General features: G+C 43.2%; 1 protein-coding gene across 2 annotated transcripts in view; it reads right to left on the reverse strand.

Moving 5' to 3' along the window:
• The window catches only part of TRPC6 (transient receptor potential cation channel subfamily C member 6), a 158,128-nt gene that overhangs the window by 16,502 nt on the left and 123,782 nt on the right, over positions 1-17,844 (reverse strand). For both annotated transcript variants that reach the window (XM_075919281.2, XM_075919280.2), the window contains exon 9: positions 9,178-9,381. In XM_075919281.2, the coding sequence (XP_075775396.1) occupies positions 9,178-9,381 (204 nt within the window). The remainder of the gene's footprint in view (positions 1-9,177; positions 9,382-17,844) is intronic.

Genomic DNA, 17,844 nt, shown 5'->3' on the forward strand with positions numbered 1-17,844 from the left:
GTGGATAACCATACTTAGAGAGTAGTTATTAATGATTCACAATCCTGCTGGAAAGGTATAACAAGTGGGGTTCCGCTGGGGTCTGTTTCGGGACCGTCTCTCTTCAATATCTTCATCAATGATTTAGATATTGGCATAGAAAGTATGCTTATTAAGTTTGCAGATGATAACAAGCTGGGAGGGGTTGCGACTGCTCTGGAGGATAGGGTCATAATTCAAAATGATCTGGAAAAATTGGAGAAATGGTCTGAGGTAAACAGGATGAAGTTTAATAAAGACAAATGCAAAGTGCTCCACTTAGGAAGGAACAATCAGTTTCACACATACAGAATGGGAAGTGACTATCTAGGAAGGAGTACATCAGAAAGGGATCTAGGGGTTATAGTGGACCATAAGCTGAATATGAGTCAGCAGCGTGATGCTGTTGCAAAAAAAAAGCAAACATGATTCTAGGATGCATTAACAGGTGTGTTGTGAGCAAGACACGAGAAGTCATTCATCCGCTCTACTCTGTGCTAGTTAGGCCTCAGTTTGAGTATTGTGTCCAGTTCTGGGCACCGCATTTCAAGACGGATGTGGAGAATTTGGAGAGGGTCCAGAGAAGAGCAGAGAATGATTAAAGGTCTAGAGAACATGACCTATGAAAGAAGACTGAAAGAATTGGGTCTGTTTAGTTTAGAAAAGAGAAGATTGAAGGGGGACATGATATCAGTTTTCAGGTATCCAAAAGGGTGTCATAAGTAGGAGGGAGAAAACTTGTTCATCTTGGCCTCTGAGGATAGAACAAGAAGCAATGGGCTTACACTGCAGTAAGGGAGGTTTAGGTTGGACATTAGGAAAAAGTTCGTAACTGTCAGAGTAGTCAAACACTGGAATAAATTGCCCAGGGAGGTTGTGGAATCTCCATCTCTGGAGATATTTAAGAGTAGGTTAGATAAATGTCTATCAGGGATGGTCTAGACAGTATTTGGTCCTGCTATGAGCACAGGGGCCTGGACTCGATGACCTCTCGAGGTCCCTTCCAGTGCTAGTATTCTATGATTCTATGTAGTCTTCTGTGTTACAGGTGCTGACTTTTTTTTGTGCTGGTGCTCCTCACTGCCCCATGACCACCCCGTGCAAGTAGTGGGAAGGGCATCCGAGACAGGGCAAGGTTAGGGCCTTAGGGGGGAAAGGATAAGTGGGGATGAGGTCTCAGGGATGAGTGCAGGTGGAGCAGGGGGAGGGGAACTATGGTCTGGACACTAGAGTCCACAAAAGATTAATCTGGCTCTGCAGGTGCTGAGCACTCCCTATTTTTTTAGTGGTTGCTTGAGTTCCAGAGATATGGAGTTAGTTCCCCATGGAGTTAGTGTCTATGTCCTGTACAATGTTCATAACACCTGGTGAAGAAGGATAGAAATAAATGGCATACTGCACTACCTTTATTCTATCATTAACACTCTACTACACATTCCCCTCTGTTGGCAGGATATAATCTGCAATATATAATATATAATATATAATATAATCTGCAATAGACTTTGTATTAACTGAGTCCAAAGTTGACAGAGCACAGAAAAAGGGAAATGCATTTAATTTAGGCTGGTAAATCAAGTGCCATATAAAGGTGTATAAGTTTGTTAAATCAGTCCACAATGAGCAATACAGGCAGTCCCCGAGTTACGCAGATCTGACTTACGTCGGATCCACAGTTACGAATGGGATTTTTCTCGCCCTGGAGGACGGGAGCAGCGGGACGCCCAGATGCACCGCGGTCCCGCTGCCCGCGTCCTCTGGGGCGAGAAAAGCTGCTCCGCGTCTCGCTGGTCTGCTGGGGGGGAAGGGAGCCCCCCCAGCAGACCAGGGAGATGCTGAGCAAAGCCACGGAGAACGCGGGCAGCGGGACAGCCGCGGCGCATCTGGAGACCAGCAGACCAGGGAGACGGGGAGCAAAGCCCCAGATGCACCGCGGTCCCGCCGCCCGCGTCCTCCGGGGCAAGAAAAGCTGCTCCGTGTCTCCCTAGTCTGCTGGGGGGGAAGGGAGCCCCCCCAGCAGACCATGGAGATGGGGAGCAAAGCCTCAGAGGATGCCGGCAGCGGGACAGCCGCGGCGCGTCTGGAGACCAGCAGACCAGGGAGACGGGGAGCAAAGCCTCAGAGGACACTGGCAGCGGGACAGCCGCAGCGCGTCTGGGCTGTCCCGCTGACCGCGTGCTCCGCAGCGTTGCTCCCTGTCTCCCTGGTCTGCTGGTCTCCAGCAGACCAGCAGACCAGGGAGATGCAGAGCAAAGCCTTGAGGGCGGGGGGTCTGGACTCGATGACCTCTTGAGGTCCCTTCCAGTCCTATTATTCTATGATTCTATGAAAGCCGCGGAGGACCCGGGCGGCGGGACCGCGGTGAGTCTCGGTCCGCCGCCTGCGTCTCCCTGGTCTGCTGGGGGGGGAGGGGGGAAGTGGTGCAGCTAGTGCGCCCCCCCCCCCCCGCCAGCAGACCAGGCTTTTCTCCGGACGCCTGTGGTAGAGCAGCTGGGGTGCTGCTGGTTGGTCCCGCAGCACCGCTCTGGGCGCTACTGGACCAACCCGGCGGCACCCCAGCTGCTCTGCCCCAGGCGTCCTGATTCAGCCGCTGCTGGTCAGTTTCAGCAGCGGCTGAATCAGGACGCCTGGGGCAGAGCAGCTTGGGTGCTTCTGGGTTGGTCTAGTAGCGCCGAGGGGCGGCGCTACTGGAGCAACCCAGGAGCACCCCAGCTGCTCTGCCCCAGGCGTCCCCAACTCAGCCGCTGCTGAAACTGACCAGCGCTGACTACAGGAAGCCCGAGGCAGAGTTGCTCTTGAGGCAGCAGCTGACTTGGGGACGCCTGGGGAAATGCAAGATAGGGACTGTAGGTTTGTTCTTAAGTTGAATCTGTATGTAAGTCAGAACTGGCGTCCAGATTCAGCCTGATGAAACTGATCAGAGGCTGATTCCAGGAAGCTCGGGGCAGAGCAACTCTGCCTCGGGCTTCCTGTTGTCAGCCGCTGGTCAGTTTCAGCAGCGGCTGAATCTGGACGCCAGTTCCGACTTACATACAGATTCAACTTAAGAACAAACCTACAGTCCCTATCTTGTACGTAACCCGGGGACTGCCTGTAGAGATGAGATATATAACGCATTGCATAACTTTGTTAAACCACTTGGTGGCAGGGAATGCTAGGATTACAACTGCATTTTACTCTTATATCAGGTATGGAAGCTCTTTCTTTGAGCTTCATGGCTGAAGCATTTTCTCTCCTGAAAATTACTCAGAAAGTAAATTAAGTTTGCCACTAAAATGACAAAGATTTACCAAGCGTGTAATCACAGCCAGCACATAAGTATTTAGAGAAAGCATAAAGGAGTACCATTGATGGATTTTCTGTGTGCCTGATAAGAGTGTAGTCACCAAAGTTCAGCAAAGAACTTAGAGATGTGCTTAATTTTAAATACATACTTAAGTGTTTTGCTGACTCAGGGCCTACCACTATAAGTCATACATATTTATGTGGAAATGTATGGGTACGTCTAAACTACATGCTTCTTTCAAAAGAAGCCTTTTCAAAAGAAGCTTTTGAAAAAGCTTTTTTCAAAAGAGATTGTCTAGACAGCCACAACTTTTTTCAAAAAACGATCCGCTTTTTCGAAAGAGAACACCTAGGCAATCTGGATGCTCTCTTTCGAAAAAGCCCTCTTTGCAGTCAAAGACTCCTTTTTTCGAAGGAGCTCTTTCAAAAAAAGACGTTCTTCCTCATAAAATGAGGTTTACCGCTGTTGAAAAAACCACTGCGTTCTTTCAATTTAATTTTGAGAGAATGTGGTGGCAGTCTAGCCGCAAGTGATTTTTTTTTCAAAAAAAGCCCACTTTTTTTCTAAAAAACCCTGTTGTCTAGATATAGCCTAAATAATACAGTCTCTCTCTCTTTTTTTTTTAAGGGAAACAAATGAGTGAGAGACAGGTGATTGCTACAGAAGTGTTATGTGAAAGAAAAGGTAGAGTAGTTCACAACTTTGGTTACATAGGCCTGGTCTACATAGGCCTAAGTTACGCAGCTCCAGCTATGTGAATTATGTAGCCAGAGCTGATGTATTTTAGGTTGACTACTGTGGTGTCTATAACATATTGATTAGATGGAGAAACTCTCTTGTTGACATTACCTTATGCTTCTCATTTCAGTTAAATACCAGAGTTGGTGGAAGAGTGATCTGCAGTCAATTTAGCAGATCTTCACTAGACCTGCTAAATCAACCCCCACTAGATTGATTGGTATAGCACCATCCCCAGGTAAGCATGGACAAATTCTTAGGTAATGTCTACACAGCAAAGAAAAAACTGCAGCTGTCCCATGCCAGCTGATTCAGGCTCACAGGGCTCAGGCTGAGGGGATGTTACATTGCTTTTTGCACTTCTAGGGTCATGCTGGAGCCTGAGGCATAGGAACCTCCCATCTTGTAGGGTCCTAGAACCTGGGCTTTAGCCTGACCCCAGATCGAGAACCCCGTGAACCGCAGTTGCCTGGCCTGGGTAAGCTGCAGGTTTGTCTTTGCTGGGTAAACATAACCTTAGTATTGTGTCCATACTGTTATATCTCATTGTTTTCTATCATTAAAAAACAATCAACACTTTTTAAAAAAGTAAACCATGCCTATTATGGTAGCAGTGTTGTATTATACTTTGATAATGTCAGACAGACACATTTTCAAAAAAGGCTGCTGGTTTTGAATGCCATTTTTTTGCTGGCCAACTTGAGACAACATGAGCCTGATTTTCAGAAGTGCTGAACTTCAGCAATTCCTATGCACTTCAACTGGAGTTTGAAAATACAGCCCATCTCAAAAGTATGACCAAGTTGCTCATTTTGGGCATCAAAATCAAAAGGCACTTTTCAACATTGTATTTTAGAGTCAGCAAAGGCATGCTAATATGATACAACATTTGAATTAATTTTCTATTAAGTAAGCATCCTTAAGTTGCTCCTTATTTCTTTTATGAAAGGCCATACTTAAAGATGTCTGCTCACTCAGAACACCATACTGTCGACATTCCCTTAGTCAGAAAAATTAACTGATTTCCTGGCTTTTGAATCCAGTTTGTGGAGAAGCTGAACTTTATACTTCATAAAGAATTTTGATTCTAAGGTTAAAACCAATGAATGTAATTTTAAAATAAACTACTATTTTTTGATTCTTCACTTGTAAAATGTCACTTCAGATCCAGGCTGATTAGTTGCCATAAAGGGAAGAAAGCCAAAGGAACCTGGATGAAAAAGTTGAGGCAGGCTGCACACAGGCAGATGTCTCCTTTGGCTCTGTTCAGAGTTGGTTGTCTCTGTCCCAGGAGATGCAAAGATCATGCTGCTCCAGTGATGAGGCACCAAGAATTAAGAGAAATGTGGGGAGTGGATAACATTGAATTATGGCCTGGATTACAGCCTTTAGGGCACCATTTCCTGAATTATTGCTGCACAGAGAGGAGGAAATACCATGGAAGGGAACATATGTTGTGCCTTTATTTCTAAATGTTAGGTGGGTCTAAAGAAACTTGTTTGTAGTATGCTACTTTATGAGTTCCACTTAAGCTACTTCCCCAATTAACACTAAATCTATGTAAACACTGCAGCACTATTTCGGGATTCCTCTAGCTATTCCATGTCTTTTCAGCGTGCCCGTTATTTCAGAATATTATGGGCTCAACTATTCCAACGACCCTATAAACCTCATTCCAAAAGGAGTAAAGGACTTTTCAGAATAGCGATTTATTTCAAAATAAGTGCTGTGTAAGACAGTGCCAAATTTCAAAATAAATTATTTTGAAATTGCCTCAAAATAAGCTACGCAAATTGCAAAGTCCAAATTGCACAGCTTATTTTGAGCTCCGGGTGCAGTCTAGACACACCCCAAAGGTCTGGCTTTGTCTCCTGCCTATGGCAATATGAGAAGAGTTGGCATTCCATACAGAATTTCCACATTTTCTCTATGCAGCTTTCCTTTTTACTGTTATTGTGCTGCTGCTCCTGCAATAGCAATAGCAGAAAGGATCTATTTGTAAAAAACATGGGCTGTGTCTACATTGGCACCCTTTTCCGGAAATGCTTAAAAGGAAACAGTTTTCCGTTATAAGTATTTCCGGGAAAAGAGCGTCTACATTGGCAGGATGCTTTTCCGGAAAAGCGCTTTTTCCGGAAAAGCGTCCGTGGCCAATGTAGACGCGCTTTTCCGGAAAAAAGCCCCGATCGTCATTTTCGCGATCGGGGCTTTTTTGCGGAAAAGACTACTGTGCTGTCTACACTGGCCCTTTTCCGGAATAGTTTTTCTGGAAAAGGACTTTTTCCCGAATGGGAGCAGCATAGTTTTTCCAGAAAAGCACTGACAATTTTACAGTAGATCGTCAGTGCTTTTCCGGAAAAGCAAGCAGCCAGTGTAGACAGCTTTCAAGTTATTCCGGAAAAGTGGCTGCTTTTCTGGAATAAGTGGCCCAGTGTAGACACAGCCATTGAGTTTTGGGTCAGATCCTGCATACCCTTAAACTGTTCAGTTAGCCCACTGAAACTACTTTTTTGAGTATCTTCAGCTCAACTGGTTAACAGTTTGCAAAGCTTATTAGGAGGCAGATTGTGGATGACATTCTGAGGATGAAATGAAAACAATAATAAAGAATCTTTCATACCTGGTCTAGATGGGAGAGAAGATGATTCATTACTATGTCCAGAAAGGGAAAGTGATAAATAATGTACTAATAATGGTCATTCTAAACAATGTCTTTAGAAACAAAAATTATTGTTGTTTCTTTTAAAGTAGGGAGAGATGACATGTCATAGATGCAGGTAGGGCCAGCTCCCAACCACAGGGATCTCCAAAAGCAAAACTGACTGGTTAGCAGTTTCAGACGGTGGTGGGAACCCTAAATATTCAGGTGATGTGAGCTCAGAGAATTTATGGCTTTTTTAGTGGAAGAGTCTTTATTTCTTTTTTTTTAATTTAGTCAAATGTTTATAGCTGTCTTAATAGGAGAGAATGTACACTTGTTTAGCATTTGATATTCTAGAATAACTCTGCTAATGGAAAACAACAGGTTATATTCCACATGGCTTTTTGTCAGAGATGGTACTTTAATCTACACAAACAGGACTGGAGTTCTGAGGGCTTGCCCATAATAGCCAAGGATATGATAATTAGTATCATAGTATCACCTGTGATTGAATATGGTTTCAGTTAAAGGTGAAACTTGGTTTCCTTGGCCAATACTGATAGGGTGCAAGACAAGATTTGGAAGACGTGACTTGGAAGCACAAGTGCCAATTACTTTTAATGACTCCTAAGTCCCTTATGTGCTTTTGAAAATTGTACCTGAAATTGAAAACAAAACTCCTTGTTGTTATTGTTTCTTGTTATCGGCCCATTTTGAGCAGCACGGATATCTGCTGCAATTTAGTGCATTTCAGTGACATCCTTCTCACCCAAGGATGCTGTAAAATCACTTTGCACTTAGTAACTTGACAAGAGGTTTGCAAATGCTGAAGTCATTAGAAACCAGGCCAAAGTAAAATGTGGCATTTTATTGTGGGTATTATATATGTATTTAGTTTAATTTTGCAAGTAACTGTTGTGTATTGGGTTGTTGTAGATCTTGTTGTTATATTAACTGAGTTAAGGCCATTAGGGGTCAGCCCAGCCAGTTTGGATGGATTCTAGTTAGTTCTGTTATGGAATAAATGGACACTTGTAGCTGCTTACAGCTCTCTGTGTTTCAAGTGATTTCTTTCTAAACTCTGTAACTCCAAATGATATAACAAGTGGTGACAAGGATGGGATAATTGTGCTGCCTCCAGCAACAGAAGAAGTAGAAGTCAGTGTAAGAAAACAATCTTTTTGGCTGTTCTGGAAGGTGGGGATGAGAATTAACTGTTACACTGACAGTGCAAACTGAAACTAAGATCAGTGAAGCACAGTCTGTGGCTATATCTACACAGCAGAGCTTTTCCAGGATACCTCCGGTATCCCGGAAAAGCTATGCCATATCCAAGGAATGCATCCACTTTTTGGGAACAGTTTTCGAAAAAACTGACATATTCTTTCAGCATCCCTGTATTCCTCGTTGTATGAGAAATAAGGGATGTTCCAAGAGAGGAAGTTTTTCCAAAATTTGGCCCTGTGTAGATGGGCCAAATTTCAGACAAGCCTCTTTAAAAAAAGCAGAAAAAGATATGCAAATTGCATTTCGCAATTCGCGTATCTTTTTCCGAAAGAAGGTGCAGCAGCGTGGCTACACTTGCAGGACCACTGGGACCTTTTGAGGAGCAATGGCACATATATACTGGCTACATCTAGATTGCATTCATTTTTCGTAAAAGTGATGCAAATTAGACATATCGCAATTGCTAATGAAGCAGGGATTTAAATCTCCCCCACTTCATTAGCATAAAAATGGCTGCCGCTTTATTTTGGCACGGAGCTTTGCCGGAAAAAAGCGCCAGTCTAGACGTGGATCTTGTGGAAAATAAAGCCTTTTCTTAAAGATCCCTTTTCCCTCTTTGGAAAAGGCTTTATTTTCTGCAAGATCCGCGTCTAGACTGGCGCTTTTTTCCGGCAGTTTTTAGCTGTCTACACTGGCATTTGCATTTGCGCAAGAGGGCTTTTTCCCGAGCAGGAGCAGCATAGTATTTGCGCAAGAATACTGACAATCTTACATTAGATCGTCAGTGTTCTTGCGCAAATTCAAGCGGCCAGTGTGGACAGCTGGCAAGTTTTTCCGCAAAAGCAACTGCTTTTGGGGAAAAACTTGCCAGTCTAGACGCAGACTGAGTGATTCTATTAGATAAGGCAGTAGATCAGCTCAGTTGCACTTTAGTGTCCTAAATACATCAGAGAACAGAAGTTTTTTTCAGATAAAAGCATGTCACATAAAATGAGAACAGGGAAAAGGTACAGACTTAGAATGAGGTCCACACTTTGAAACTTTAAAGCTAGATCCACTAGGGGGACTTGGGTTCAGTATTCCAAAGCATAATTCAAGAGGCTCTGCCTCACAGTGGAATCTGCAGCCCAGAGTCGGGCAGCCAGGCTCCCTTATCCAATGCACAGGGAGTGTAAGTTGCCTACAAAAAGGGGTTGACAGCAGTGAAAGAGTAAAATTATTATTAACTTTTAAAATTAATCCATGGTGTATTATATTGAAAAGTTACCTCATTCATCTCTGCATCTTCCTGAAAACCTTTCTTATGGCATAGGAACACTTTGGAGATCCATTTTTTAATTCTGAGTAAGAGATAAAGCAAAGATTTTGGAGTAGGCACTAGGTTGAAGGGTACCGGAAGAGTTCTCCCTTCCTCAAAGTAGGAAAACCAGAGTTTAGCTCTAGCAAATTTCCATTCCACATCAGCATCATCCTGTAAGACAGAAATATTACTGTCAAAACAATGCTAACAATGTCTTTATTCCCGAAAAAAACTTAAAAAAACAACAATAGTCCTGTAGCACCTTAGGGTATGGCTACACTAGCCACCCTAGTTCGAACTAGGGTGGCTAATGTAGTCATTCGAACTTGCAAATGAAGCCCGTAATTTAAATATCCTGGGCTTCATTTGCATGTTCTCAGGCGCCGCCATTTTTAAATGGCCGGTAGCTCGAACTACCTGCCCGCGGCTACACGCGGCACGGGCTAGGTAGTTCGAATTAACACTCTTAATTTGAACTGCCATTACTCCTCCTGCAATTAGGAGTAACGGTAGTTTGAATTAAGAGTGTTAATTCGACCTACCTAGCCCGTGCTGCATGTAGCCGCAGGCAGGTAGTTCGAGCTATAGGGCATTTAAAAATGGCGGCGCCCGGAAACATGCAAATGAAGCCCGGGATATTTAAATCCCGGGCTTCATTTGCAAGTTCGAATGACTGAATTAGCCACCCTAGTTCAAACTAGGGTGGCTAGTGTAGCCATAACCTTAGAGATTAACAAAAATATATAAATAGCATCATGAGTTTTTGTGGGCACAACCCACTTCTTCAGATGACAGGAAAACTCATGATAGTATTTATATATATTTGTTAGTCTCTAAGGTGCTACAGGGCCATTGTTGTTTTTTTAAGTTTTTTTTAGTTACAGACTAACAGAGCTATCTCTGAGACATTCATTTCTGAAATTACCCTAGCCAATGGTATTTGTGTTTTGAATAAGAATTGTTGACAAGAACCCCAAGCAGATCCAATTAAATAATACATTAATTGTGCAAATTATCTGTTAATCTGAGGAAGGTAAAAGGACCAAACTAGGAAAATGTAAATTTAATTTGACTATCAGCTCCTTTGCAGGAAAAATGTAAAAACCAGCAAATATTTAGCAGCACCTTAAAGACTAACAAAACATGTAGATGGTATCATGAGCTTTCGTGGGCGCAACCCACTTCTTCAGATGACCGGAGTGTTGGAAGTCCAGAGTGAATGCTATCAGTCTGTAAAAGTGTCTCAAGGGAGGCACAATCCTTTGACACTTCAAAAATTAGACAGAAGGAAAGGAAAGGCCCCACATCAATCATATGCTTAACTTTTCATGATAATTTTTTACCACATACAAAAATGTTTTGTTGAATAGAGATGGATTTAAGTACATGCTTAAAATAGAGCATGAGGCACAAAACTGACCACAAAACTATAGCAATTAAAGATTCCATGGCATTTTTTCTAAGATTAACCACTTTCCTGCTCAATTACAATTTGCTGTTAGTACATTATACTGCATATCTAAAGCTCAATTGCAGTTGCAGTTGAATACAGCCCTCTTTCTTACTTTCTGTCCTATAAACAGCTGCTGAGTTCTGTCCCAGAGATGAGCACATGTCAGTGGTCAGTGAAATGGCTACTCTCTACCGCTTAACTATATTTTGTAGGCATGTGGTTTAAACCTAAGTGAATATCTGTAACATGCTATGGAATCTCTGAATAAAAAGCATTACACATGGGATTCCATTAAAAAATTTAAATATTTATTGCAGTACGATGTCTGTTTCTCAGAGTCAAAAAGGGTGAAGCAACTTGTAGGCAAAATGATCCAGATTCAACCTTTAAAGACATAGTAGATAGTGTTTCTGATTTTGTGTGTTTACATATATATTGTTGAAGGCTAACAATGTAGTTAATCAGTTCCTGCCTATTGTTGTATTCTGTTAAAATTCACGAGGAGTACAGATAGTTCGGAATGGTTACGTAGTTTGAACTATCTAGCCCGTGCCGCGTGTAGCCGCGCGGCACGGGGTTCGCACTAGCCGGCTTTTAAAAATGGCGGCGCCGGCTTTATGCTAATGAAGCCCGGGAAATTCAAATCCCGGGCTTCATTAGCAAGTTCGGTATGCATACATTACCCCGCTAGTTCGCACTAGCGGGGTAGTGTAGACATACCCAGAGAGACAAAAGGGAGCAAGAAAAAAAACCCCAAATTCCTTTGTCCCAGTTGGAAAAGTCCCACCTACATTCCTATTGGTCACTCCACCTGGCTAGGTGTAGTTAATCCCTTAATCCCCATAATCATGACAGTCCTCACCCACAACTATTTCCAATTTGGGGACAATTTATGTCTTCACTTCAGCAGCACAGCTTTGGGTACACACATGGTCCCACAATATTCCAACATCTCTATGGCTGACCTCGAACAGCGTTTCCTCTGCTGGTGCTTCCTAGCACCCTTACTCTACTTACACTACATTGATGACATCTTCATCATATGGACCCATGGGAAGGAGACTCATGAACAGTTCCACAGTATTTCAACAACTTCCACCCCACCATCAGCCTTAGCTTGGACCAGTCCATACGAGAGATCCACTTCCTTGATACTACAGTACAATTAGACAGCAGCCACATTTCCATTACTTATACTGGAAACCTACTGACTGCTATACTTACCTACGTGGCTCTAGCTTCCATCCAAGACATATTTCTCAATCAATTGTTTATATCCAGGTCATAAGATACAATCAGAGTTGCTCCAATACCACAGACAGAGACAAACACCTACAGGATTTCTATAAAAAATTCTTAAAACTGAAATACCCATCTGGGGAAGTCAAAAAACATATTAACAGAGCCAGGTCAGTACCCAGGCATCAGCTTCTTCAAGATAGGACCAACAAACAAAATAATGGAGCACCATAGGTCATCACCTAGAGCCCCCCAACTTAAACCCCTCCAGTGCATCATTAATAGTCTACAACCAATCCTGGAAAATGATCACTCACTCTCACAGGCTTTGGGAGACAGGCCAGTCCTCACCTACAGATAACCCCCTAACCTCAAATTCTTTCCAGCAACCATGCAGCACATCTCCATCATATTCACCCAGGAACCCACCGCTGCAATAAACTCTGGTGCCAACTCTACCCACACATCTATACAAATGACATCATCACAGGACCTAACCACATAAGCTACCACATTAGAGGGCTAATACAACGACACATCCACGAATGTGATCTATGCTATCAAGTGCCAGCAATGCACCTCTACCATGTATATTGGCCAAACTGGACAGTCTCTACAACAAATAATTAATCAACACAAATCAGATATTTGATATTCTGTGTAACACACAGAAATATGTTGGGGAACATTTTAACTTTCAGGGGCACTCACTAATGGATCTAAAAGTGACTATACCATTACAAAGCAATTTCAAAAACCAGTTGGAGAGAGAAGCTGAGGAACTTTCCTTCATTTGCAAATTTGACACTTTTAATCAAGGTTTGAACAAAGACATGAACTGGATGGGCTGCTACAATCAACACCGTAATGACATCAAAGGCAAAGTATCATGCACTTACAGACCACTCTATGGGTATGTCTAGACTACATGGCTCCGCATAGTCAAAGAAGCGGGGATTTAAATAATCCCTGCTTCATTAAAATGAAAATGGCCGCCGCGCTGTGCCGACGATCAGCTGATCTGTTTCACGAGGCATACCGGAGTGGTTGACAAAGGCTTCCCTTGTCAACCGCGCCATGTCTAGACTGACATGCTGTGCCGGATCAGCTGATCATCGGCACAGCGCAGAGGCCATTTTTATTTTAACGAAGTGGTGATTATTTAAATTCCTGCTTCTTTGACTATGCCAAGTAAACTATTTTACATGGCTCCGTCGATGGAGTCATGTAGTCTAGACGTACCCTATTAGTCTAATTTAGCACGGACACTCTAACTGACAAAAAAAATTCCTTCTCTTTCTCTCCCCATCTCTTCTTTTTCTGCTATTTATTTGAACCTCTTGGCACTTTGCTCCATTCATCTGAAGAAGTGGGTTGTGTCCACAGAAGCTCATGATACGATCTACATTTTTTTGTCAGTCTCTAAGTGTGTGTCTACTCAGCAGGCCTTAACTCAAAATAAACTATGCAAATTGAGCTACGTCAATTGCGTAGCTTATTTCAAAATAGCTTATTTCAAAATTGGGAGCGTCTACACAGCACTTATTTCGAAACACAGCACTCTTCTTCCGGCTTTCCTTACTCCTCATACAATGAGGGTTACAGGAGTTGGAGTAAGAAGTCCAAGTATTTCGACATTATTTCTGAAGTTATTTTGAAATAATGTTGCTGTGTAGACATACCCAATGGATCTACAGGATCTTTTTTTTTTTTAAGTCTCCATTGCCATTCCTGATCACCCTGATTTTGGACACTGGATTACAAAATGTGGTCTAATTCTAAAATAACTCTTTGCAACTCTAACACTCATCATCTCTACTTTGAAATTGACCTACGAATTATTGATACTTGTGAGTATAATGATCTTGTAACATATACTCTCTCTCTTCATTTTTAATACATTTTGGTTCAGTTAATAAGAATTGGTTATAAGTGTGTATTCAGATAAGATTGAAATATTTATTAACCTGAAGTGTAATGTGTCTAATCTTTGGGATTGGTTGAACTTTTTCAGTGATGAACAAGAATTTTATTGATTCTTATTATGTCTGAGTTGGTTGTCTGGGTGGAAGCTCAAGACTGTATTCTTTTAAGAATAGTAATAGATATGTAGCTGTGTTAGTCTGGTCTAGCTGAAACAAAAAAACAGGACTATCCATCAATCCATCGTCTATAGCCAAGCCCTTCAATACAATTGCATCTGCTCTAATCCCACTAACAGAGACCAGAAACTTCAGGGTCTCTACCAAGCATTTATAAACCTCGACTACCCACCCGGAGAAATAAAAAAACAAATTGAAAGAGCCAGATGAATACCCAGAAACCATCTACTTCAAGACAGACCCAAGAAAACCAACAATAGAACACTACTTGTCATCACCAACAGCCCCCAACTTAAACCCGTCCTACGCATTATCAATAAACTACAGCCTATACTGGAACAGGATACTAAACTCTGAGAGGCTCTGGGAGACAGACCCATAGTCTCCTAGGGTATGTCTACACTACCCCCCTAGTTCGAACTGGGGGGGGTAATGTAGTCATACGGAGTTGAAAATGAAGCCCGGGAATTTGAATTTCCCGGGCTTCATTTGCATGAAGCCGGATGGTGCCATTTTTAAATGCCAGCTAATTCAGACTCCGTGCCACGCGGCTACACGTGGCATGGACTAGCTAGTTTGGATTAGGCTTCCTAATCCGAACTAGCTGTACACCACGAGGCGTACAGCTAGTTCAGATTAGGAAGCCTAATCCGAACTAGCTAGTCCGTGCCGCGTGTAGCAGCGTGGTACGGAGTCCGAACTAGCCAGCATTTAAAAATGGCGCCGGCCAGCTTCATGCAAATGAAGCCCGGGAAATTCAAATCCCGGGCTTCATTTGCAACTCCATATGACTACATTACTCCCCCTAGTTCGAACTAGGGGGGTAGTGTAGACATACCCCTATAGACAACCACCTAACCTCAAGATGATTCTTACCAACAACCACCGGACATACCCCACTAACACCAACCCTGGAACTTTCCCTTGCAACAAACCCCATTGCCAGCTTTGTCCACATATTCACTCTGCTGATACCATTATTGGACCAATTGAGTTATAAGATCAAGAACACATATTCCTGCTAATCCAGAAATATAATTTATGCTATCATGTGCCAACAATGTCCGTCTGCTATGTACATTGGACAAACATCTCAGACACTTCGCCAAAGAATCAATGCACACAAAGCAGATATTAGACAGGATCACAAAGAAAAAACAGTTTCTTGCCATTTCAACTAGAAAGGGAATTGTCTCAATGACCTGATTACCTGCATCCTGCTTCAAAGACCTTTTAACACCAGACTTGAAAGAGAATCCTCTGAGCTGTCATTCATGCTTAAATTTGACACTTTACAACTAGGTCTTAACAACGACACTAATAACCTTACCCATTACAAAGATAGCTTCCCCCATTATCACCTCTAATATCATTCTCACAGACATTTACCTCCCCCCCCCCCATCCCCCTTCTGTTCTGAAATTTGATTTGTCCTTTTCATATGTGTTCATTTTTTTAAATTGTATCCTTTGGTATATATGGTCGTGCCAATTTTCTTCCACAATTTGATCTGAGGAAGTGGGTCTGGCCCACGAAAGCTCATCACCTAATAAACCATCTTGTTAGACTTTAAAGTGCTACATAGTCCTGTTTTTTATTATTTTAAGCAAACTGTATTGCTGGGTCTGGGTAACGAATAAATAATTTTATTACAGGCAGTCCCCGGGTTACGTACAAGATAGGGACTGTAGGTTTGTTCTTAAGTTGAATTTGTATGTAAATCGGAACTGGTACATATTGTAGGGGAAACTCTAGCCAAACATTTTTTTTAGTTTTGGATAGCATAGGGAAAGGTTAACTCCCCTCTAATGTTTGTTTTGCTGTCTGTTCCCCTGTTCAGAAGATTTCACATCTATTTCTGTCCCTGTGACAAACTCAGGACTAAAGGAGTAACTCATCAAATACCAAACAGCTCTGCACCATGCTTTGAGCTAATAGCTTTATTTCCACACACCACCCAGGGTTCTAGGAGGAGGGTCCTTTTTTTGCTAACACAATGAGGCCAGCACTTTGTTTGTTTTGGTGGAGTCTTTGTTTGCCCAGGGAGCCCAGCATGTATAGGGGGAGGAGGGGCGGAGAGGCTGCTTTTGTCTGCTGTTCGGCAGCCTGTTGCTCAGGGGAGGGGGCAGCCTGTTGCTGGCAGGGGGGCAGGGGGGAGGCGTGCAGGATGCGAGGCCGCGGGGGGGGGCAGCGGGCGTGGGGAGGCACTTTTCCTCTGCCCAGCAGCTCTGCGGGATCCCTGTCCCTGTGGCCAGCTGCTGCAGGCAGAGGCCAGTTGGAGCCGGCCGAAGAGGAGGAGGAGGTGGATTCTAGGACCCAGGTGAGCGAGCCCCAGGGAGCGCTGCTGGAGCCCAGCATGTATAGAGGGGAGGAGGGGCAGAGAGGCTACTTTTGTCTGTTCCGCAGCCTGTTGCTCAGGGGAGCGGGCAGCCTGTTGCTGGCCGGGGGGGGGGAGAGCAGCGGGCGTGGGGAGGCACTTTTCCTCTGCCCGGCAGTTCTGCGGGACCCCAGTCGGAGCCGGCCCGAGGAGGAGGAGGATCCTAGGACCCAGGTGAGCGAGCCCCGGGAATGCTGCTGCGCATGTGCGGGAGTTGCCTCACCCCGTTCGTATCTAGGGATCCGACGTAAGTCGGATCCACGTAAGTCGGGGACTGCCTGTATATTAAAGAATTATAGAAGCTGTTTTATTGAAGACTTGGTGACTCTAGGTATTCAAATAGCCATCTGTTCTGGGGATGGTCTGTTCCATTCTTTGCAGTTGCCCTAACTGAGTAACCTCTGCATGACCCTTTCGGAAACTCAGTCCCCAGTATAAGAAACTCTATGGGAAAGTCAGTTGTGAGATACACTTTTTGTTGATTTCTACATGACATACACTATTATGTAAAGGAGTAACGGTTAAAAAAACCCTGTTACACAATAATACAATGTAAGTTAAATACTACAGTTCCACAGACTACTCCCACTAGCTGGAATACCATTGAATACAAAGTGAGTTTTGCTTGTGCAAGGACTCAAGGATTTGATGTTTTTCTCCTCTCAAATGCAGCAGATGAACATTGCCAATGGTCACACACAAAGATTTTGGCACTGGGCTAAGTTATTTTAAGGCACATGTATCTGCCCCTATCTTCATCATTTTATATGCATGGCAATTTTTAAGACTTAAAATAACTAAGGGTCTCATTACCTGTAATTTTTTATAAAATTAAATTGCTCCATTTTTTATCCTTTCCTTTCATTTTACTCTTATCGTTTAGTTTGTCTTACTTGTTCATTGTAAAAAATGAACAAGTAATGTGTCTAAAAGTTTAATTGTTCTAGTTGCTGTAGACTGTAGATGGGCATGAAGTCCTCCCAAGTGCTTTCAATATGATGCATAAGGAAAGAGATCTATTTCCCAGAATGCAACTGAATTTTCAATTTATTTTAACTGTATTTACAGAAGAAAATGTTTTCAGTAATTCTAATTTATGTTCAATGCACATGAGCCCGCATTAGTTTTTATGTATACAGGCAGTCCCCGGGTTACGTACAAGATAGGGACTGTAGGTTTGTTCTTAAGTTGAATTTGTATGTAAGTCAGAACTGGTACATATTGTAGGGGAAACTCTAGCCAAACATTTCTCCAGAGCTCAGTTTTATTCTCCCACACCTCACTTCCCTCAGTCCTTTATTCTCAAGCTGAGGTGTCTGCTGAGAAGAGCCGCTCCGCGTCTCCTTGGTCTGCTGGGGGTGGCGCTAGCTTCACATCTCCCTGGTCTGCTGGGGGGAAGCAGCTAGTGCGGGGTTGTCTCACCCCGTTTGTAAGTAGGGATCCGATGTAAGTCGGATCCATGT

The sequence above is a fragment of the Pelodiscus sinensis genome, chromosome 1 (genome assembly GCF_052426305.1).
Source record: "Pelodiscus sinensis isolate ZL-2025 chromosome 1, ASM5242630v1, whole genome shotgun sequence".
Classification (NCBI taxonomy): domain Eukaryota; kingdom Metazoa; phylum Chordata; order Testudines; family Trionychidae; genus Pelodiscus; species Pelodiscus sinensis.